This window comes from Engraulis encrasicolus, chromosome 2, assembly GCF_034702125.1.
Source record: "Engraulis encrasicolus isolate BLACKSEA-1 chromosome 2, IST_EnEncr_1.0, whole genome shotgun sequence".
Classification (NCBI taxonomy): Eukaryota; Metazoa; Chordata; class Actinopteri; order Clupeiformes; family Engraulidae; genus Engraulis; species Engraulis encrasicolus.
This window is the reverse complement of record NC_085858.1, coordinates 37,543,849-37,568,493: the sequence shown is the minus strand read 5'-3', so window position 1 is coordinate 37,568,493 and position 24,645 is coordinate 37,543,849. Positions and strand designations below refer to the sequence as shown.

Below are 24,645 nucleotides of genomic sequence, written 5' to 3'. Positions count from 1 at the left end.
TCCTTTTTTTTGTTTTCCAACATGCAAATGAATTGTGTAAATACTATACCAGTAAATGTATCGATCTATTGCAAATGTATAAAATTAATAAATGACATAAAGCTTCACAAGTTGTGTACAATTGTTATAATAGATCAGGGATGGAGAACCTTTTTCATTCGAGGGGCCACTGCAAATTCCTCCAGGAGCTGTGAAAGTCCTCCGAGGGGCGTACAATGAACACAAACCAGGATTTTCCCTTGCACTTTAGGCCTATATTGAAGGCAGTCACCTTTACAACAGACCCCCATCTTCTCTACAACTTAAATGTATTGCAAATGTCATTTCTAATATTCCTTTACAAAACATTTCATATGAAGCTGTATAACATTAAAATTGTATCGGAGGCCAGATAAGACGGCTTCAAGGGGGGGGCGTAAAAGACCCTCGAGACATAGGTTCCACACCCCTCTAATAGATGAGCACAACACAAGAGTAAGACATGATTGAATGATCGAATTCGATGATTTTATTAATAACATAAAATAACATATCTGCCCTGCACTCCGTAACAGCAGGGAATCTTTGCTGTTCAAGGGGTCACTTCAAATTCTCCAAAGGTCCTCCAAGGGCCATACTATGAACACAAGCCAGGATTTCCCCCTGCACTGTAGGCCGGGGTCTGCTCGTTTTCCCGACGCACCATTGATCGATGCGTCAATGTTCCGAACATTTCCCTTTTATCCTACAGTAGTTAGTCTCAGATAATTTTTTACCAATAAAATGAAACCCTTTGTCCCGACAGTCCAATGTTCCGACCAAAAGCTGCTTTAGATCACCGTCATCTCTGACAGCCTGCGCAGTGGTCATGCAGCTGTCTGTGACGGGTTAGGTTTAGGGAAAGTTCTGGTCAAGGCACAAATTTAAAACTCAGAAACATTGCAATAGCCTACTGACAGGTTAGGGTTAGGAATGGTTTTGGGTAGGGCACAATTGTAAAACTTGGCAACATTGCATTAATGACAGGTTATGTTTAGGGGTGGTTTTGGTAAGGGCACAGCTAGACCGACTCAGACGGCATCTATGTGCTCGTAGCAGCGCATGCAGCTGAAGTCTACTTGGCACCGGGAAAAGCAGGACATACGACCTGGGATAATGACCAACCCCAAACAGCCATTGGTCGGAACATTGAGCTGTCGGAGCAAAGGGTTTAATTTAATTATTTCGAGTTAGTGGGCTGTAGGATCAATGGGAAATGTTCTGAATATTGATGCGTCGGACCAAAGAGGCGTCGGAAAAATGACATGCTACCCTGTAGGCCTACTGTACGTTGAAGCCGGACACCTTTACAACAAACCCAAACTTCACAAGGTCCCATGAAAATGTAACTTAATTGTATTGCAAATGTAATTTATACAATTTCTTTACAAAACAATATTTTCAGTGAAATTGCGTAACATTAAAATCATATCGGGGGCCAGATAAGATGGCCACAAGGGCTGCAAACAGCCCACGAGAAATAGGTTCCACACCCCTGCCACACCCCATCCATACGGCATGGCTAGATCATTTGTGTTGGAGGAGACTTCATTATAGGACTACTAGGTGTCCCATGCCACTCTCATCAGATTCCAGAGGTACCTCAAGACTCCTGGCGTGTTACAGAGCCTATACGGAACGCTATTGGGGCGGTAGCATGTCATTGTTCCGACGTCTCTTTAGTCCGATGCGTCAATATTCCGAAAATTTCCCATTGATCCTACAGCCCACTAACTTGAAATAATTAAATTAAACCCTTTGCTCCGACAGCTCAATGTTCCGACCAATGGCTGTTTGGGGTTGGTCATCATCCCAGGTCGTATGTCCTGCTTTTCCCGGTGCCAAGTAGACTTCAGCTGCATGCGCTGCGACGAGCACATAGATGCCATCTGAGTCGGTCTTGCTGTGCCCTTACCAAAACCACCCCTAAACATAACCTGTCATTAATGCAATGTTGCCAAGTTTTACAATTGTGCCCTACCCAAAACCATTCCTAACCCTAACCTGTCAGTAGGATATTGCAATGTTTCTGAGTTTTAAATTTGTGCCTTGACCAAAACTTTACCTAAACCTAACCTGTCACAGACAGCTGCATGACCACTGCGCTGGCTTCAGAGATGACGGTGATCTAAAGCAGCTTTTGGTCGGAACATTGGACTGTCGGGACAAAGGGTTTCATTTAATTGGTAAAAAGTTATCTGAGACTAAGTGCTGTAGGATCAATGGGAAATGTTCGGAACATTGACGCATCGGACCAATGGGGCGTCGGAAAAACGAGCAGACCCCATTGGGGCCAGGGGCTGATGCTGCTCTTGCCCGCTGTACTGTGCTCTCAATTTCTCTCCATGTAAGGTCCCTTTTTTTCATCTGGTGTTCAGCTGGTTGTATTGCTGGCATGTCACCCGTAATGCTTGCTGGCAGTAGGTCTTCCTCAGCTACTCCTCTAGTTCATCTGTGGGTGCTATGAGGGTCCCAGACTTCTCCCTTGACAAAGAGGGTTTTTCACAAACTTGAAGAGTCGTTGTCAACATCTGAATCGTTGTCGTTTCCGTTGCAAAGCAACACACTGTTCCACAAGATGTCGGAGCCAGTGTAGACCACTTTTGGAATGGATGGGTCACGCCGTTGCCAGCCCCCATCAGCAACACGTCATCCCGGATTTACACTCGGCTCATCTGTACTGGGTGTGCTAATACGCTTCAGGCTGCACCCGGTCGCTGTGAGCAGCGACATCAAAGGGATGTTCCACCATGTTTGTCTCCTGCCTGAGGACAAGCCCTTCCTCCCCTTCATCTGGTGTGACCGGGACCGTACCAGAGCCCCGACTGTCTACGAATGGAAAGTGCTGCTGCAGTTCGACATCGTGTGCTGTGCAGTCCCTGCTGCGCCACGTTCGCTCTCCTGAAGAAGCACATGCTGCATCACGGCAGCCCAGAGGAAGAAACCCGGTGCTCCGTCGAACACTGCTCCTATGTGGACAACTTGCTCCAGAGTTTCTCCTCCACATCAGAAGCCAAACAGCTGATCGGCACGCTGCAACCTCTGCTCCTCTGTGGTGGCTTGAGAGCTACGCCAGTGGGCCACCAACCTGCCAGAGCTGATCCGACACATGCCAGCTGAGATGCGCTCAGAGAGCTGTGAACTCTGGCTGTCCCACGACGCAGCTGACCCACACGAGAGGGCCCCATGGGGCTGTTATGGAACTGCCCGTCTGACAGCCTCAGCTACCGCCTCCGCTCCACTGAGCCTGCTGAGCACACCATGCGAACCATCTACCGTGTCCTCGCCCGCCAGTACGTACGACCCTCTGGGACTGCTCATACCCTTCACCACCGGGGCCAAGATCTGTGTCCAGCAGACTGGGAGAAGAACTGCCGGCTTGCAACAGTGCCCCCAAAACGTTGATGTTGGAGGAGTCTAGCATATATACAGCGCCGCCAGTTAGTATTGGCACCCCTTAGTTTTATTTACAAAATGTGCAGTATATCCAGAAATAAATGAAAATATAAACAACTTTTAGCAACAGGGTCTTTTAATTGAAGGTTCAAAGATATGTTGAATAGCAAAGTATTTTTTTCCAAATGAATTTTGGAATTTCAAGCAAAAACATGAAAAAGGGCATGTCCATGAATATTGGCACCCCTCCTTAACAGATTGGTCTCACACCATTAGACAGCAAAAGCAGCCTCCAAAGGTTTTGGTATTCGTCTACGAGCTTCTTGCACTTCCCTAGTGGCATTTGGATGTGTGCATTTGGATGTGTGCTTTGGGTTTTTGTCTTGCTGAACATGATCTTCACCTCAAACCAAGTGTTCTTGGACATGGTTACACATTTTCCTGTAAATGATGATACCTGTGATGCCTGTCATGATACCCGTGATATGGTCAAAGCCTCCAATACCTAATGCATCAATGGGGTGACATAATATTATAGATCTGACATCATGCTTGATTTTTGGTAGGGTGTCCTTTTCCTTAAAGACTTTCTTGCAGAATATGCAAACATGCTGTTTGTGTGCATCACTGAAAAGCTGTACTATTGCTTCATCTGACCTTAAAACATTCATAAAAGGGCTGTGCTTTCCCTGTATTCTCTTATACAGACTTCAGGTGTTCCTTTATGACTTTCATGAAGCAATGTGGTCTGTCTTTGCCTCCAACCAAAAAACAAAACTTTGTGTAGTGTTTAACTTGTGATGCTTATTGGAAAAAACTTCCCAAAACAGTTCAAAGTTGACCTTCAGGTCTTTAGATGTTAGACCCTGTGTTTTGTCATTATTTGCACCGACTTATACAGACTACTATCATCATTTCTTCCCTTAACCCCACATCCAAGGATGTTCTTTACAGCTCCCTGTTTGGCAAATATCTGAATAACACAACACAGTGTTGGAAATGGCATACTAGGGTCTTTTGAGATGACCTTTTATTATTTGGAGGTCTTGTTGTTGCAAAAAATAGTATTTCTGGTGTCCTCAGGCAGCCCATCTGTCTTCACATTTGTCAAAGACGCACAAGATGTAACAGGTGGCTATTTAAAACACAAATATAAAAAACTCCTTGCCTTATTCATATCCTATGGGCAAAAGCAATTGGTCATAGGTGATTCCCATTTATTATCTACCATATGTGAGTCAAATTAGGTTTCCACAATGGTATCCAGTAAAGGGTGCCAATACCAGTGGTTCCAGGAGCTTTAGCTTCTTCAATTTTTCTCCCTCATAGTATTCCTTGCTGTTGATCATTTTTACATTTAGTATCAACCACAAGCTATCTATAGAAAAGTCATGGTTGACCTTATTATTTGTTGTCTGGAGATATGTCTCATAAGGTGCGTAAGCTTCAAGGGTGCCAATACTAACTGGTGGCACTGTATGGCAATATACGGCCTTGTGTCCCTCAGATAAGCTGGGGCCGTTCCAGTGATGACCCCCCTCTACTCCTTTTCTGCTCTTCTGCTTGGCCACCACGCTCCTCTCCCACTGTAAAACACAACACAGACAACTATTACTATTAATATATAACCATCATCTCCATTCCCGATTCCCGATTACTAGTCTTATTTGGTAGCCAGGCTGTTGCCACCTATGCCTCTTTTCCACTGCCAGCTTTCTGGTAGGTCTACAGCTTGACACAGTGCGCCTCAGTCGCCAATTTTGCTTTTGGATTGGGCACAACATAGTTCAATCTTAAAGCAAGAAGTGGCGGCTGAGTCGTGCTATGTCGAGCCATAAGCCTACCAGAAAACCGGCAGTGGAAATGAGCCTATGGGGTTGGCAAGTCGGTGTGTCACCAGAGTCGAAAACGTATCTCCATTCAATCGCATATCAGTCCAGCAATTAGTGACAAGAAGCCGGCAGATGCAAGCCAGCCAAGTCTTTGTCAGTTGGCATGCTGAATAATGCAACTTAACAGAAGATTTTAACAAATTATGTATACTTACTGTCTAATTATTTAATACATTTACTATTTGCTTAGTATATACCGTAGTAGTATAGAAAGTAGACAGTATGTACTCACTCTCCACACCCGTCCCCTCCCCTGCCACTAGGGGTCACTCCTCAGCCCTGCAGCAGCAGCAGCAGAGCTTCTTCAGGGCAGAGGTCACTCTGGACCTCAGTGATGGCCTCCTCCTGCTGTCACTGTTATGCTCCTCCATCACTGCTGCAATGCAAAACACATCACCGTCACACACTGCATGGACACTAGGGGTGTAAATAGTAATCGAAATGTATCAATGTATTGGCCGGTGATTTAATCGAATCGCATCGTATGGTGGGGGATTCTTAAGAATCGAAAATAATTGAATTGCTGGTCCCTGTCCAATGCGCTAGCTCTAGAACATAATAGAAGTGGAAAAGTAATTGGAAAGAATTAAATCGTATCGTATCGTGGGGAATGCTTAACCCTTAGCGCATCACTATGGCTCTCTGTAATGTCATAGCAATGTTGTTATGAATTTTTTTCAGCAAGTGAATAGGGTCACCGGCGACCCCTGCTGCAGTAAGAGGCTACGTATCTAAAATAATCGAATCCCTGCTTTGAGAAATCGATACCATATCATATCGTCATGGAGGCTGAGATTTACACCCCTAATGGACACAGTCAAATATCACACACATCCAAGTTTAATAAACGGGTGCAGGGCCAAGACATCAGTTTGCATAAAGACAATGATGGCCCGCAACGCTGATGAGCTGAGCTCCCTTTTTAACCCATTTTATTGTCGTGTGACATTTCGGGCCACCACCAACCCTTCCTCAGATATATATGAAGAGTTCAGATGCAAAACCCCCTAACTCCATTTCCGAAGACCTGCACTTCTATATTTTTAGAGAGCCCCGTTGTTGGTTTGGTTTACATTCATGTACTTGATAATACATATAAATAGTTATATTACATAAATAAAATAAAAAATATGCAATTTTGATAGCTTTGTATTAAATAAAAATGAATTAAGATTATTTTCTGAAAAGGCACTTAGGGGGTTTTGCATCTGAACCCTTCATATACAGTATATTGGAATGGCTGTGCTGGCTCGAAGTGTCTCATACAATATGGTTAATTAATGTGTAAGGATGTGTGTAATGTCTCGTGGGTAATGTCTTTTGTATTTATATATGTATGTATGTATGCTACTCGACACCTTAATTTCCCCCTGGGATCAATAAATGATAATCTACACTACTCTACTCTACATACTGATAGAAGAGAATGGGAAGTTGTAGTGGGTTATACCTGGGCAAGGCACCAGAGCATTCATAACCTTAAGGAAAGGGAAATAAAATAATGTTTTGTAATTAAACACAGCAAGATGATATTGATCGATGCAGTAGATGACATCAATGTCAAGTATGGAATTTTCATTTTTTTACTCACTCTATTATTTCGGTGGAAGAAGGCACGGAATGAGAATCTGCGTCTCCTGCTATTTCCTGAGAGCTGAAAATTAAGCACAGACATAGCCTACTAGATCACACATTTTTAATTAGGTTCTGGAAAATGTATTCAGTTCAGTGGAAAGTCACACCCTGGAATTGGACTGTCCCCATTGATGATATTGGTATTGGTGATGGTATTATTTCTCTTTGTTACCATATTAAAAATGTTTGGTTGTACCTGACTGTCAGCACCAGAAGTCTGGGCCTGGGAGACCTGCATCTGAGGCACGGCACTGCTGACAGGCACGTCCTCGGCCACCTCAGGGGCGGTGTCCTCATTGTCCACTCCGAGGAACGGTAGAACGCGGAGAACTTAAAGGACAGTTGATGAAAGTTTAGTATGTTTACATGAAGTCAAGTGACATTTATCAATAAAGTGCAAAAAAAAAAAAAAAAAACGTCAAAAGTGCAGTACCAGGGGGAGGGGGGGGGGGGGGATCAAAATAGTCTTATATTGGGTTGCTCCAAATGTTGTATGTACTATGTATGTTTTTATTTGTTTGTTTAATAGAAGAAAAAACATTTTTGCATCATGTGTCCACATCTCACCTCTCTCGTTGTCCGTCTGCTCTAAGGCCAGGGCAGTGAAGTCGCTCACTCTCTTATAGATCTGCTCCAGCACTAAGTTTATCTTCAACTCCCTGTCTGGCTCAAACATCTGTAGCCAAACCAAGACATGAAGATTTAATGAGTGGAATAGAACTAATCATGCATTAATGTGTTCGATATTACCATATTGTATCATAAATTGGGCTTAAATTAAACTTGCCTACACATTATGTGTAGACTTCAGGTCATAATGTCTCAGGTCATAACTTCAAAAACCTACACTCTATAAACCTACACCTCTTTCACTGTAGTAGAGCACAGCTCTGCACCACCCACAGCACCTCCATTTCCCAAATGGATCTCTCTCTCTCCCACCTCACCTGGGAGTTAAAGGGGCATTCCACCGGTGGAGACATGAATATGTATTGAAAGTGGGTCATATATGTAGTAGAATAGTAGCATACATTTCTAATTTGGTGCCTTCTTGGCCGAGAAAAGGCAGAAAATGACTTTTTAGTGCTTGTGGATTTGTGACAACAATCCCCATAATGCATTGTAATACTCAAGCACCACAGGCCACACCCAGGCAGCTCTGCCAGTGACTTACTGGAGCCTCAAAGCCAGTGATTTCAAAAGCACTCGCACACTGATCTGTAATAGGTCTGTTAGCGCTTTAGGTCCAACCCCCTATGGGCGGGGTTGAAAGGGTGGGAAAAAGGCTTGTAGTCTCAACAGAAATCCACCTCTCTTACACTTTCTCCTACAATGATGCAAAATGACGATTTTTACATCATTGTAGGAGGACGTGTCAAGAGGTGAATACGGATTTCTCCTGTCTCAGGGGGAATTGAGAGGGTGTTCAAAAGTATGACTGGGTGTCTAGCAATGGAAAGCCTAATGCAGATGGGTGGAGTGTTCCTTTAAAAGAACATATCTTTGCCTTTACCTGAGGGTAGAACAGCATTTCTGCTGGTGAGGCAGGCCACATCACCTGCAACCAAACTGCCCTTGGGGCGTTGGCCAGGCACTCCAGGAGGATACGGCTGGCCTCCATTGCAAAGTGGCTGATGAAGAGCACCGCAAACCTCTGGAAGCCAAGGGGTGGGGACGCAGCAGCGACATCAGTGGTGTCCTTGACCTCCTCCTCTGCCTGTGCAAGCTTCCTTCGGAGTTGGCACAGCCGGCCAGCGTACTCCGCAATGACGGACTGCGTGAGCCAAATCGCCGTAGGGTGCTTTCTCTGCTTGACGAGGGCCGCAAACAGGTCTGAGGTGCCTTGATAGGAGTCCCTCTTCCACAGGGTCTGTCCAGGAGCCAGGCTCTGCACCAGTGCCCTGGCCAGGGAGCGGGCACCCTCGACCGTGATCCCGTGGCCATTCTGGATGGGTGGCATTGTCCTGCAGCGCAGGTTCCGACGGTAGGGTATCTCCTCGGGCATTTCTGACAGACAGATGTCACCGGCCGTAAGATGGTCCAGCTGCTCTGGAAGACATTGTGGGACGATGGCAGTAGTCCACCCCCTGCCCCCCGGGGTAAAGGTCCCCTCGATGCTGTTGCATATGGTTAGAGCTGGCACAATGACGTTTGTGGTCATGAAGGCCACACAGCGCACGATCTTCTCTGTCGCCCAATTCATCTCCGGCCGAGTCATCTGGAACACAATCAGGGGGGAAAACAGTGGTCTCACTAACACACATACTGTATATCAAGTGTACTTTAATGTCAAAAATCTATGTAACAGAGTTAAGACAGAAGATTGAAAATGCATTTGACCAGTCATCAATGTGCAGTTAAACTTAACATATAACACACACATAAGAGCCCCCCCAGGCCCAGGAATGCCAAAAAAAGCCCAGTCTGAATAGGGATACTGTTACATGAATTTACATTTACTCACTCACAAACACACACACACACACACACACACACACGCAGTAAACAAAAGACATAGCCTACTGATACAGACAGATAGGCTTTTTTGGTCCATGAATATGTATCATGAGTAGAGTAGAGTACATGGAGTGAGTGCCACACCTTGTTGGTGTGCCACACACACACGCACACACACACACACACACACACACACACACACACACACACACACACACACACACACACACACACACACAGTAAAATACACTAACATATTGATATATGTAGGTCTACAATAAAGACACACATACACACACAGTGTGCAGTAAGTAAGACACCATGCTATCACGTTGTAAATGAACTACCAGAGTAGCTATTTACACATAGGCCTACTACTTATGCTACCCATTTATGCAAAGGGAGGAACAAGAAAACATTGTTATCAAGCAGAAATAAGGATATTAGACGCAAACACCATATCACGAAGATTTAAAATAGGCTTACTTGGCTGACGAAACATGTTCTGATATCAAATAGCTCACTGAAATACAAGAAGAGAAAGAAAAAGTTTTATGAAGGTGCGTACAGTAGGCCTACATGTTGTGGCAGTTGACTTGTGATATATTGGCATAGGCTACTACTGCTACTACTACTACTACTACTGCTACTACTACTGATAATAATAATAACAATAATGATAATAATAATGATGATAATAATACATTTTATTTGTTGTGCCTCTCAGGTGTGGCTAGATAATAGGTAACAGCTGATGGATGTGTAACGTACGGGATTGAAAACTCCTCCAGGGGTTGGGGAACTTGGATCCCTCCCAAGTCAAAATTGAAGAGTTCTTCAAAATGATTAGCCACAAAGTCCTACATAAACAAACAAACAAACAAACAAACAAATAACAATGTGTCTTGTGTAGCCAATAGCGTTTTGAATGGTCAAAGATGCTTTACACAGGAATTAAGAGGAATATGTTTTGTTCATACAGATCGGGTGTCCCCAAAACGCACATTTTTAAACAGTTTGAAAATGGTGACAAAACATTGAAGTTATCCTTTCCTATACATTCGATTAGGCCCAGACAATTAGACTATATGGATTTTAAAATTGACTTAATGTTTAAGCACACACTTTTGTTTCTACATACCATAAGTTCTGGACGGTCCCAGTGGTCTACAATATATAGTGGAAATGTCATTGTAACTCTCGCATCTTCAAAAATTACTGCTATCAAAGTGTGTTGTGGTTGATGGAAGTTGTTTCTCTTTACCCTCGCGTTCCACTGATGTTGTTTCGTCACAAATATGTTTGTGACGTTCGTTGATCTAAAATGTATTTGACTGCACAGGTGGTTAGAATGCGGGCCACGTTCTTGAAGTTAATCGCGCACAGCGTATCTCAAACTGGAAATTGTTTACTGATAGCAGTATAACTTATCCATTGTTGACCAATGTAAGATTTAAAATCCCAAATAACAGTCTGAGGATACCAACCCTGTAATTCAACACGCGCGTAATAGCACTGTCAATCGTGCGCCTTTGGAAAAATAGCTGCCTATCGCATAGCATACAAAGTGCGCTGACAAACTGTACAATAGCCTACACGCGATGGTTCGCTCAGAAATTGGCTCACCCATCGATCTGCAACTACAGACTTGTCCCTCTGGGTGGCGCATACGTCCCGCTGTACGGCTCTGGCTGTAATAATTGTACAAGCCTATTGCACTGGTATCTCCATGGTTAACTTAGTGGTTTATAAACTTAAATTCAAAAGCATTCAAAATAACTCCCGAAATGATTATTGCCTTTGCAAATATATCCTGGTGTCCAACTTGGGGCATTCCAGAATAGTTATTTGTTTATTTCATTGAATTAAATTTTGATTTATTCAGCTCAAAGCCGATTTGCAAATGGCCTAGAAGGGGAATAAAACACAATGAATTGTGAACAGATTGGACAAAGAAGGACATTAAACTATTGCGAGGACATTAAACTATTTCCACCCGAAAGGAGTCACCTAAGGGCTTGCAGAAAACCATACATGATATCAGATGATTCCTGATTCATATTGTTTGTCATTAACTGGCGGTCAGACAAACAGGAGAGAGAGAGAGAGAGAGAGAGAGAGAGAGAGAGAGAGAGAGAGAGAGAGAGAGAGAGAGAGAGAGAGAGAGAAAGAGAGATTTTAAGATTGGAGGAATACTTTTTTTAAAAACAATCAGTAATCTTACAAGAGGTTTAAAAGTATGGCTACCCATATAGCCCATATACCCATATAGCAAAATAATACAATAGTAGTTAGAGATTGTTATTTCACTGTAATGCAAATGTAAGAACAAAGGATGTGTGTGTGTGTGTGTGTGTGTGTGTGTGTGTGTGTGTGTGTGTGTGTGTGTGTGTGTGTGTGTGTGTGTGTGTGTGTGTGTGTGTGTGTGTGTGTGTGTGTGTGTGTGTGTGTGTGTGTGGCACACCAACAAGGTGCGGCCCTCGTTCCATGTACTCTACTCTACTCATGAGTAGTGCGCCAACATATTCAAGGACCAAAAAAGCAAACCTTTACAATGAAAATGATGGCAAAAAGTGGGCCCAAAAGGAATGGTACAATAAAAATAAAATGAATGCAAATTTGGCCTATATGGATAGCCTCTAACTACAGCTGGGACCATCAACGGGTCTATTCACCCTTGAAAACACTCAATTTCATCATAACAACGTTGCTATGATGATGCAGAGAGTCTGATGAGAGTGTGACAATGCAGAAAGAATGCAGCAGGGGAAAAACTACTTGTGGTGCATAGACAAGCACAAATGTTTTCAAACTAGCATGCGTTTGACCTATGACAGGCACCTGGAAACTAACGGTGTTTTCACACCTGGTCCCTTTCAGCCATTCGGTTCACTTAAAGAGGTCGATGTGTGAAAAAGCCCCAATACGGTTTTTACACCTGGTCCCTTTCAGCCATTTAAGTGAACTCAGACCTGTGACTCAGCATTTTCTGTGCATATGTGACTGCTTTAAAGCAGGGGTGGGGAACCTTTTGCGGCCCTTGAGGCCATTCTATCCGGCCCCTGATGTAATTTTAATGTTTTGCAGCTTCACATGAAATATGATATATTTTGTGATGGATTCTTAGAAAATACATTTGCAATACAATTAAGTTATATTCAGGGGACCTAGAGAAGGCGGGGTCTGTTTTAAAGGTGTCTGCCTTCAATATAGGCCTTAAGTGCATGGGGAGATACTGGTTTGTGTTCATAGTACAGCCCTCGGAGGACTTTTACGGCCCTCGGATGAATTTGAAGTGGCCCCTCAAATGAAAAAGGATCCCCACCCCTGCTTTACAATGTAACCAGACTTCTTGGAAGTGAACCGTACTGAGACCTTCATTGACGTGGTCTGAGTACGGTTCGCTTATGAGTCCTGGGGTGAGTTTCTCAAAAGAGAAGTTGTTAGCCTGTTAGCAACTTTGGTAGTTGCCAATGGGAAAATGCATTGAAAACAACAAAGTAGCTAATGTAGTAAGCAACTTTGGTTTTGAGAAATTCACCCCTGGCTAGTTACACTGGTGACTTGGTGTAATTACTTAAGGAGAGCTCTAGAGGGCCGGGTGTGATCAAAAAGAGGACTGAAGCACAATAAAAGCCTAACAGGACCAGAAAGATCAGCTGGTCCTTTTTGTAATACACTCACAATATACAAAAACAAAAACAGAACTGAGTCCCTTTGCTGTTGGTTCACTTTTCGTTCCCCTTAAAGAGTACTGAGTTCAGTTTACTTAAAGGGGACTAGGTGTGAAAATGCCCATAGTCTTGTCGCCAGACACTATATTTTGGATTTTTTTGTTGTTGCACTAAACGTATCCCTTCTTTAAGCTCCAAGTAGAAAAATGTTCACGTGAGTAACATGCTTCAATGGGAGCATCCACCATGGATTTCAGCACCACACCCGCGGACAGCTCCCACTGAGAGCAACTTTTAAGTGATCTTTGGCGCTGTGCACGTGATGTCACGTAGGAAGGCTGATATGAATGCGTCCATGCAGAAACATTCAGCACCACACGCTTGGACAGCTCCAGTTAAGAGCAAATAGCCTACGTGGGACGATCGGAATGGCTGTATCAAAAAGTGTTGGAATGGCGGTTCCCCCCTAGCCTACAAGGACAGACCTTGAAGCCCTTAAAATGCACAAATGTACATATGTATTAACCTACACCAGTATGTACACATTGCACTATAGCATAAAGGTGATTTTACCGCAAAGTTATCACAAAAGCTTTACGTGATAGTATGTGAGATCTATTCCGATTTTTTTAATTGATGAAATTATCAAATAGGCCCATACCTTATATATCTTGTCTTATGACTGTTGCAGAGCAGTGAAGTGATGGGGTGATCCAAGCATAAGGAGACGTGGGAATGAAATTTGGGACTGGATTGTGCAACTGGTAGTACATGACATACTGGAATTCTAATTCAAATCATGTCTAGAACTATGATAACCTGCCTGTTGCCAACATTGACTGGAGGGATTCCAACAGTCTTCCTGGGCTTAACCCTGGATGTAACAAATTAAAAACATATAGGCCTTATTAATAGAGAGTAGTGTTTCTCAACGGGGGCTCTATAGCTCCCCAGGGGGCATTACAGACGCTACTCATGGCATTGAGGGGCATTAGTCTATTTTATTTTTCAAAAGTAAGGGGGGGGGGTGCAGGCTTATGATCAGGTAAAGGGGGGCGCTGTGAGATATGAGGTCAAGGGGTGTTGGTTCAAAAAACGTTGAGATTAACCACTGATATAGAGCAAAGGGATCAGTTACTCAAAAGTAATCTGTGTCAAGAACTTAACCCCTTCTTTATTAAATCAGTTACAGACCAGTTACAGCCATTCACATTCTCTTGGGGCTCTGAGTAGTTGACTAACAACATTGACAATAGGCCTAGTAAAAAAAAATGCACAAGAAGCCTCTTGCAACCCCTCATGCACTTGATCTCTTTAGCTATAAAATCCCAATCCTCTATCCTGATAGTGTGGAAATTAGCCACTGTTACAGCTGTAGCCTATTTCAAGCTGGTGATAAAATTATAGATCATTTTCAATTTTAGCTGTCATCTATAAAAAAAAAATACAGTATATTGAAAAAAAGGGTTTCCAAGCAAATAATTGAATTCCTTCAGCAATAGCCAACACCTCACTCCATGCAATTTGGGCTTTGTTGACATTATTGTACCTTAATTACACTGGGCATTTGTTCGCAAAAATTAAATCTAATGTCTGTGTTGGTGTCGTTTTCTTTTGCTACAGTTCATATTAACATACTGTTATAATTCATTTGTCACATTCATTTTTTCTCTGCAACCTACAATTTGGCTTCAGTCACACCGGTCAAAGAGATAACAATGTGCAGTACCAGGTCCACCTTCATGGGCTGTCAATAAGGGGTTCCCCAAAGGTGCATACTAACTTAATGATGACAAGGCCCGCTCCTAAATACTGGTAGAATCCAGCCAAGGCCCTCCTTACATGGGCCGAGCCAAACTTTTTTTCAGTGCACACCCTCACCTATACGCTGTTTGTCAGTGATCCTGGTTAATACTGCATAAAACATTGGTTGGCATTAGTTATTACATACTTTTTTTTATAGATTATTACATAATGTACCATGTTATTACATTTCCATCATGAAAGAAAATCAGCAGGCACATTTTGTAATAAATTCTGCATTATGTAATACATTCCGCATTATGTCATAATTTATTACAAGATGAGAAAAAAGATGTTACGAAATGCGTTCAAGAAATGTATTACGAAATGCGTAAATTATTACATAATCCGGAAATTGTCACCGCATTCTGTAATCATTTTTTACGTTATTACATAATGCGGTGTTACACCTCAGGAAAACGGATTGTCGACTTGCTGAAAGAAATTTCCCAACACTGCAGTCATAACGTTTTAATGGTTGCAGTACAATGCTGCTGACTGTGGTGGCTGTGGAGATGGGAAAGCACATGGGAAAACACATCATTTTTATAGATTATTACATAATGCACCACGTTATTACATTTTCATCATGAAAGAAAATCAGCAGCCGCATTTTTTAATAAATTCCACATCATGTAATAAATTCTGCATTATGTTATAATTTTACATACATTTGAAGAGTTCAGATGCAAAACCCCCTAAGTGCCTTTTCAGAAAATAATCTTAATTCATTTTTATTTAATACAAAGCTATCAAAATTGCATATTTTTTTATTTTATTTATGTAATATAACTATTAATATGTATTATCAAGTATATGAATGTAAGCCAAACCAACAACGGGGTTCTCTAAAAATATAGAAGTGCAGGTCTTCAAAAATGGAGTTAGAGGGTTTTGCATCTGAACTCTTCATTTATACATAATACAGTGTTATTACATAATGCGGTGTTACACCTCAGGAAAACGGATTGTCGACTTGCTGAAAGAAATTTCCCAACACTGCAGTCATAACGTTTTAATGGTTGCAGTACAATGCTGCTGACTGTGGTGGCTGTGGAGATGGGAAAGCACAGTCAGAGGGGGACATCAAGCTCATGAGATGGTGAGAGTGCATTGGGTCTGGGGCAGGTATGCCACACAACACCCATTTGATCATCTTTTAATGAGGTGACACATTAACGGATTTCCAAAAGAAATAAAGAAGGAACCACCATTCAAGTTGATGTATTACAACTTTAATATATTAGTGAGTAAATGTCCTGATTACCACTCAGATTTTCCCTGTTGTCAGCAGTTCAAAACCCTTTATTCCTAATTCATGTTACATTTTTACGGCATAATTTATAGGCCTACATATCAAAGCAACACACTGTTCCACAAGATGTCGAAGTCAGTGTAGACCACTTGTGGAATGGATGGGTCATGCCGTCGCCGCCCCCATCAGCAACACGTCATCCCGGACCCACTACTCGGCTCATCCCTACTGGGTGTGCTAATACGCTTCAGGCAGCACCCAGTCGCTGTGAGCAGCAACATCAAAGGGATGTTCCACCAGGTTCATCTCCTACCTGAGGACAAGCAGGGCCGGCACTAGGCATAGGCACACCAGGCAGTCGCCTAGGGCGCCAAATGTCTTGGGGGCGCTAACAATGCCCAAAATGTTCCACAGAGTTAGAATGTCAAACAAAAACCTCTTTACACTTAACACATTGATAATGATTATGCGTGGACACACGACACAGATTAGCAGTATTCAGTGAGATACAGTGGTGCTCATATGTTTACATACCCCAGCAGAATATCCGCTTTCTTAGCGATTTCTCTCAAAACATGAAGGATTACACAAACCCTTTTTTTTCACTCATTGCTAGTGACTGGCTTAAGATATTTATTAGCAGTATTCTGTGTTTACTCTTTCAAAAGCATGATCACAACCCAAACTACCCAAATGACCCTGTTCAAAAGTTTACATACCCTAGTGTCTGATGCTGAATATGGCCCTGTTTAACATCAGGGACCGCTCTAAATTGTTTGTGGTAGTTGTGGATAAGGCTCTTAATGTTCTCTGATGACAAAACAGCACATTCTTCCTGGCAGAATGGTTGTGTCCTATAATATTTTTGGGTGTCTTGCTGGAACCTCACATTTGAGGTTTCCCCTGAATGGCTCAATGATGTTGAGATCAGGAGAGTGAGACGGTCGCTCAAAAACTTCATTTTATTCTTTCTGAAGCTAATGACGGGTTGATTTGGCTTTCTGTGCTGAAATATTGTCATGTTGGCATGTCCAAACAATGGACCATGTGCAGATTCAAGGCTGATGAGTGTCAAGTTTCCTCCAGTATTTTTCACAGGGTAATGTATTCATCATTCTGTGAGAATGGACCTAAAGTGTAGAACATTTGTAACTCAAATGTCCCCATGACATCAGTGGTCCATGACCACGTTTCACAGAAGGGATGGTGTAACTTTCATCATAGGCTCCGTTGACTGTTCTCCAAATGGTACTGTTAATAGTGGCTGAAAAAAGTTCCATATTGATCTCATTTTTCCAAATGACTTTGTCACATGCATTCTGATGCTTCTCACTATGCTATTTGGTGTATATGCAAAATACCATGTTTGAATTTTTGTAGTAATGGCTTTCTCCTGGCAACCCCCAACAGCCCATCTTTCCTCAAGCGCCTCTTCCCTGTACAGTTTAAAACATTTTTTCATGTTGTCCTATATTTCACCTGAAGTTATTTTTTGGTTGTCCTATGCCTCCTGAACAATTTCCCTTGCAATGATCATTGCAATGCAATGATTCCCTTTCCCATTGGCTTGATTCCAACCAAACCCCTCATATTGCATTTCTGAATTGAAATTCCAACAGAGCCAACATGACAATATTTCGACACAGAAAGCCAAATCAACCCATCATTAGCTTCAGAAAGAATAAAATGAAGGTTTTTGTGCGACCATCTCACTCTCCTGATCTCAACATCATTGAGCCACTCAGGGGAAACCTCAAATGTGAGGTTCCAGCAAGACACCCAAAGATATTATAGGAAACAACCATTCTGCCAGGAAGAATGTGCTGTTTTGTCATCTGAGAACATTAAGAGCCTTATCCACAACTACCACAAACAATTTAGAGCGGTCCTTGATGTTAAACAGGGCCATATTCAGCATCAGACATTAGGGTATGTAAACTTTTGAACAGGGTCATTTGGGTAGTTTGGGTTGTGATCATGCTTTTGAAAGAGTAAAGACAGAATATTGCTAATAAATATCTTAAGCCAGTCACTAGCAATGAGTGAAAAAAAGGTTTTTGTGTAATCCGTCATATTTTGTGAGAAATCGCAGAGAAAGCGTATATTCTGCTGGGGTATGTAAACATATGAGCACCACTGTATATGGCGCTATGTTTACAGATGGCAATTTCTAAATGCACAAAAAGGGATGTGGGTGCTTGCCTAGGCCACCAAGTTTACTAGAACCAGCCCTGAGGACAAGCCCTTCCTCCGCTTTACTGTATCTGGTGTGACCGGGACCGTACCAGAGCCACGACTGTCTACGAATGGAAAGTGCTGCTGCAGTTCGACATCGTGCGCTGTGCAGTCCCTGCTGCGCCACATTCGGCGTCCAGAAGCGCATGCTGCATCACTGCAGCCCAGAGGAAGACACCCGGTGCTCAGTCGAACACTTCTTCTACTGTATGTGGAGAACTTGCTCTCTAGTTTCCCATCCACGCCAGAAGCCAAACAGCCGATCGGCAAGCTGCAACCTCTGCAACCTCTGCGGTCGCTTGAGAGCTACGCCAGTGGGCCACCAACCTGCCAGAGCTGGTCCGACACATGCCAGCTGAGCTGTGAACTCTGGCTGTCCCACGACACAGCTGACCCACAGGAGAGGGCCCCATGGGGCTGTTATGGAACTGCCCGTCTGACAGCCTCTGCTACCGCCTCCGCTCCACTGAGCCTGCTGAGCACACCATGCGAACCATCTACCGTGTCCTCGCCCACCAGTACGTATGACCCTCTGGGACTGCTTATCCCCTTCACCACCAGAGCCAAGATCTGCGTCCAGCAGAGTGGGAGAAGAACTGCCGCCTTGCAACAGTGCCCCCAAAACGTTGATGTTGGAGGAGTCTAGCATATATATGGCAATATACGGCCTTGTGTCCCTCAGATTAGCTGGGGCCGTTCCAGTGATGACCCCCCTCTACTCCTTTTCTGCTCTTCTGCTTGGCCACCACGCTCCTCTCCCACTGTAAAACAAAACACAGACAACATTTACTATTAATATAACCATTGTGTCCATTCCCGATTCCCGATTACTAGTCTTATTTGGTAGCCAGGCTGTTGCCACCTATGCCTCTTTTCCACTGCCAGCTTTCTGGTAGGTCTACAGCTTGACACAGTGCGCCTCAGCGGCCACTTTTTGCGTTTGGGTTGGGCAAAACATAGTTCAATCTTAAAGCAAGAAGTGTCGGCCGAGTCATGCTATGTCGAGCCATAAGCCCACCAGAAAACCGGCAGTGGAAATGAACCTATGGGGTTGGCAAGTCGGTGTGTCACCAGAGCCGAAAACGTATCTCCATTCAATCGCATATCAGAAACCGGCAGATGCAAGCCAGCCAAGTCTTTGTCAGTTGGCATACTGAATAATGCAACCTAACAGAAGATTTTAACAAATGATGTATACTTACTGTCTTATTATTTAATACATTTACTATTTGCTTAGTATAGATATACCGTAGTAGTATAGAAAGTAGACAGTATGTACTCACTCTCCCCATCCCCTTACCCTCCCCTGCCACTAGGGGTTAGTTAAGCCTGGCTCAAACTACGCGATTTTAAAATCGTATGCGATTTCGAAGTCGGGATGTGCGGCAATAAGGATAATCGGAAGCGATAATCCTGCCTCCAATCGTAAACACGCACACACTACACGATTGCGACATGCGACTACACAATTTCCTCAAGTGTTCACACAGTGTGAGTGCGTTTTAATATGGGTCATTTCCACGCCAAATCAACAGGAGCCCGCGCACTTAGGTCTCAAAAAAATCTGAAAATATTACTGAGTGTACCCATGGTACTTAAGAGAAACACTGTTACTTCATTTGAATGTAGATGTATACTCTCCATGTTACAGCCAATTTCACTGGGGGAGGGGGGTGCCCATTTTGTTCACACTCTTTTTTTTGTCAAAGTTCACAAGCCCGTAGCTCAAGAACTAAACCATGTAGGAAGCTCAAATTTGGCATGCTGGTACATAGATAGGAATAGTTTGTTGCAAAACTGTCAGTTTTGGTCTGTATGATCCAGCATCGTCATTGCATTCTCTCAAAGATGATACAAATTGTACTGGAGTTTTTGGCTGTGCTCTGTTTAGGCCTTCAGAAGACATATTTGTGCCCAACATAGCCTCATGATTCTTTCCCCTTGTAGATACAATTAAAAACACTCCCATAAAAATCTATAAATAGAAAGGAAACCCCATCAGTGTTTGACCAGAAGACCTCACAAGTCTGACAAATCATTTTGGGTGTCATTTTCAGAGCACCAGAACACCTTGTGGGATTGTCCACAGATTTTTATTTTATTTTTTTCTTCATTCTCCATGAAGTCTTCTTTTTAAAAATGCCAAAGAGACTTGTCTTATGTGATGTTTTCTTTTTTAATTTCCACCCTGAACATGGGCAAAATGCAAAAAGAGAGCAACATGATTTCGATAACATTTAATGTAAATACTAAATAATCAAATGCAAATTTTGCCCAGACATGATCACCCGAGAGTCCCTGTGCAGGGGTGCAGGTATCCCTTTCAATTTCAATGATTTCAGGAGCGTTCAATGTGGGAGCAGGTTCGCACACCAAAAGAGACAGTAGGTCAGGCACAAAGAGTCATGTTGTTACTTTTTTTGACCAGCAGATGGCAGCGGAAGAAACACATAGAAAACATATTGCTCTCAATGTGCATGTTGCCCATGTTCAGGTTGGAAATAGCTAAAGTCTAGCTGAAGTCCCGATATGTGTCCTGACATTAATCCGATAGCCGATACGTGGTTGTGGCCATCGATAAAATAGCAAGTCTACTGTCCTGGCGGTCCACCGAGGCTTAATCTGGGACACTGATTTGTTTTGAACTCTGACCTTAGGCTACTTCGCAAGTCTCATTATATGTTTTTTATCAAAGACTGACATCTAGTGGTGTAAAGCCAGGCTCCAACTACACGACTAGCGATTGTGTGTCCGATTTTGGCGTCGGGGTGCACCGCACACTAGAAGAGAACGTCGGGCACTGTCTCGGTGGCTGCGAGCAGCGACAAGATTGACAGTTGCGATTCTCTTCTAGTGTGCGGTGCACCCCGACCCCAAAATCGCACACACAATCGCTAGTCGTATAGTTTGAGCCTGGCTTTAGAACATCGGACGTGATCGCCCATGACGAGGAAATCTTTCCCGACAATCGCCTGCAATGGTCCTGGGGGGTAACGTTCCAGCGATTGTCGTAAAGGGGGTTTTCAGGGCAAGAATCGGCGCGATAGTCGTGTAGTTTGAGCCAAGCTTTAGGCTACTCCTGGGCCTTGCTTAGTTTATACACCATAGTAATATAGTATAGAAAGTAGACAGTATGTACTCACTCTCCCTCACCCCTCCCCTCCCCTGCCACTAGGGGTCACTCCTCAGCCCTGCAGCAGCAGCAGCAGAGCTTCCTCAGGGCAGAGGTCACTCTGGACCTCAGTGATGGCGTCCTCCACCTGATGTAAGCTGCAGAGACATCAGACTCCTCCACTGCTGCAATGCAAAACACATCACTGTCACACATATACTACATGGACACAGTCAAATATCACACACATCCAAGTTAAACAACGGGTTCAGGGCCAGAACACAAGTTTGAGTAAAGTCAGTGATGCCACGCAGAGATTAACCCATTTTGCTAGCCTGATAAACCAGCCTAAATGTGAGATTGGATGTGTAATTTAGTCTGGCCCCGATGAATAGTACATGCGAAGATTGTTGATGAGAACAACCTGTTGTCTTTCAAACTGTGCCTGTGCCTATAGGCCGGCGCTCTGACCAATCAGCGCTATCTTTCTGGTTTATGTGCTTTCACAACGTTGTGAGCTTCGTCATCACTACCTCAAAACCCCGCCCACTTTGATTCAAAACAAATCTCTGTGTTGTGATTGGTTTGCCAGATTCTTGTCAAGCCTGGCAGACCACTCGCAGCCAAAAAAATTTGGCATCTAGCGGGTGGCGCTGGTTTACTACTAGGCTACCATTTTGCTGAAGTGTGACATTTCGGGCCACCACCGACCCTTCCTCAGACATATACAGTGTCACATACTGCATGCTGCCTTGTCAACTTTTGTGCTGAATTATATGACCTGATAGAAGAGAATGGGAAAGTTGTATGTCATACCTGAGCAAGGGACCACAGCATCCTGAACCTTGAGGAAATGGAAATAAAAACAAGTTTTATGAGTAAATGCAGAAAGATGATATTGATTGATGATATGGCATCAATGTCAAGTGGGGAATATTCGGGGGGGGGTTTAACTCACTCTGCGGCAAAAGCGTCGGAATAAGAATCTGTGTCTCCTGAAAGTTCTTGTGAACTGAAAATTAAGCACAGACAGTGGTCACACATTTATCATTAGGTTCAGGAGAATGCATTGAGTTCAGTGGAGAGTCACACCCTGGAATGGGACTGGCATTGTCCCCACTTTGTAGCATGGACGACACAGGGTATTATTTCTCGTAGGTACCATATTAAAAAATGTTTGGCTGTACCTGGGAGATCTGCCTCCGAGGGACGACATTGCTGACAGGCACGTCCTTGGCCACCTCAGGGGCGGTGTCCTCAATGTCCCCTCCGAAGAACGGTAGAATGCGGAGAACTGAAAGGACAGTTTATGAAGGCTTAGTATGTTTATATGAAGTCAAGTGACATGGAAATATTTTTTGGTACAAGTATATGGTACAAGGAAACATATTTTTGGTATGGTCCATGTGCTGTATGTGTGTATGTTTTATTTGTTTAAAAGAAGAACAACATGTTGTTGCATCATATGTCCTCATCTCACCTCTCTCGTTGGCTAGCTGCTTTAAGGCCAGGGTAGTGAAGACGTTGACACTCTTATAGAGGCGCTCCAGCACAAACTTCAACTTCCGCTCCCTGAAGGGCTCGGTCATCTGTAGCCAACCAAGACATGAAGACTTAATGCACACAAGTGGAATAGAACTTATCATGCATTAGTGTGTCCGATATTAATACCATAGTGTTCTGTCCCCACACAAGTGTTTGGCGAACTTGTTTGGACAGCAGCTTAACTCATTCACTTCTTCAAAGCCAGGAACGGGCCAGTCAGAGTGCCGTATTCCGTGTATTTAATTGTGAAAGGCAAAACTGTAAAATACAACATAAAACAAAAAGGTATTCAATATAAAGTCCATTAAAGTCCATAAAAATCAGCTGAATCTTGAGATGAAGGGACGATTACGGGAGGGACTATTACGGGAGGTATTATTTATGGGTAAGAGATCAAGAAAAATGTAGGCCCGGGGAAGAGGCATGGGGCATTTAAAGAGACAGAACAATAGTGTAACATAAATTAGGCTTGAGGTTCAATTTCAAGTTTATAAGTTTTATTGTAAACCTGCCTATACATTATGTGTAGTCTTCAGGTCAAAATGTCATCATTTCTCTGCTCTCTTAAGGTATTACAAAAACCTACACACTAGGCTACAAACCTACACCTCTTTCAGTGGGGAGAACTCCCCCTGAGTTCTACTGTAAGGTTCTATAGTCTCTGAATTATTCAGAGACTAGAGACTATTCAGATACTATAGAACCTTACAGTAGAACACAGGGGCCCACCGTGACATCATAACCTGCAACTCCACCTTTAACTAGGGGGTAGTAGAGCACATCTCTGCTCCACCCATAGCACCCCAATTTCCAAAATGGATCTCTCTCTCTTCCACCTTACCTGGGGGGGTTATAAGAACATCTCTTTGCCTTTACCTGAGGGTAGAGCAGCATCTCTGCCACGACAGGCCTCCTCTGCCAGACTGTCCTTGTCGTATAGAGGTCATCGGCCGTTGCCATTGTGGAGTTGACCAGATTCTCCAGCAGGATGCGGCAGGCCTCCATGTTAAAATGGCTGATGAAGAGTATGGCAAACTTCTCAAAGCCGAGGGGTGCGGATGCGGGTGCAGCGACATCGACCCCCACCTCACCGGTGTCCTTGACGTCCTCTGTCTGCGCGAGCTTCCTCCTGAGCTGGCACAGCTGGTCAGCGTACGCCGCGATGACGTTCTTAAGGCTCCCCATTGCTGTGGGGTTCGTCCTTTCCCAGGAGACGGCCCAAAACAGGTCCCAGTTGCCTGAGAAGCAGTCCCTATGCCAAAGGGGCACCCGGCCAGGAGTCAGGGCCTGCAGCAGTGTCGAGGCCATGGAGCGGGCATCCTCGACCGTGACACCATACGCCCTCCGGTAGCCCGTCTGGATGGGTGGCAACCTCCTGCAGCGCATGTTTTGCTGGTACTGCAGCACCTCGGGCTTGTCTGGCAGGGAGATGTCAGAGTACCTCAGGTGCTCCAGCGTCTCAGGAAGACATGCTGGGACAATGTCATCAGTCCAGCCCCTGCCCGGGGTAAGGGTGCCCTCAATCGTCTTGCACGCCGTCAGTGCCGGCACAATGATGTTGTTGGTCATGAAGGCCACACAGCGCATGATCTTCTTTGTCGCAAAAAGTATGTCCGACCACCT

General features: G+C 43.8%; 1 protein-coding gene across 1 annotated transcript; it reads right to left on the bottom strand.

Moving 5' to 3' along the window:
* Window positions 1-3,593: 3,593 nt before the first annotated feature.
* On the bottom strand, window positions 3,594-10,632 carry LOC134462358 (uncharacterized). The gene is made up of 10 exons (XM_063215348.1): window positions 10,540-10,632; window positions 10,170-10,258; window positions 9,885-9,921; window positions 8,455-9,159; window positions 7,509-7,617; window positions 7,138-7,271; window positions 6,898-6,960; window positions 6,757-6,784; window positions 5,539-5,682; window positions 3,594-5,000 (listed from the first exon to the last, which is right to left on the bottom strand). Exons 1-9 carry the CDS (start codon window positions 10,588-10,590, stop codon window positions 5,573-5,575), a joined length of 1,326 nt encoding a protein of 441 aa, XP_063071418.1. The 5' UTR covers window positions 10,591-10,632; the 3' UTR covers window positions 3,594-5,000; window positions 5,539-5,572.
* Between the last annotated feature and the right edge of the window lie 14,013 nt (window positions 10,633-24,645).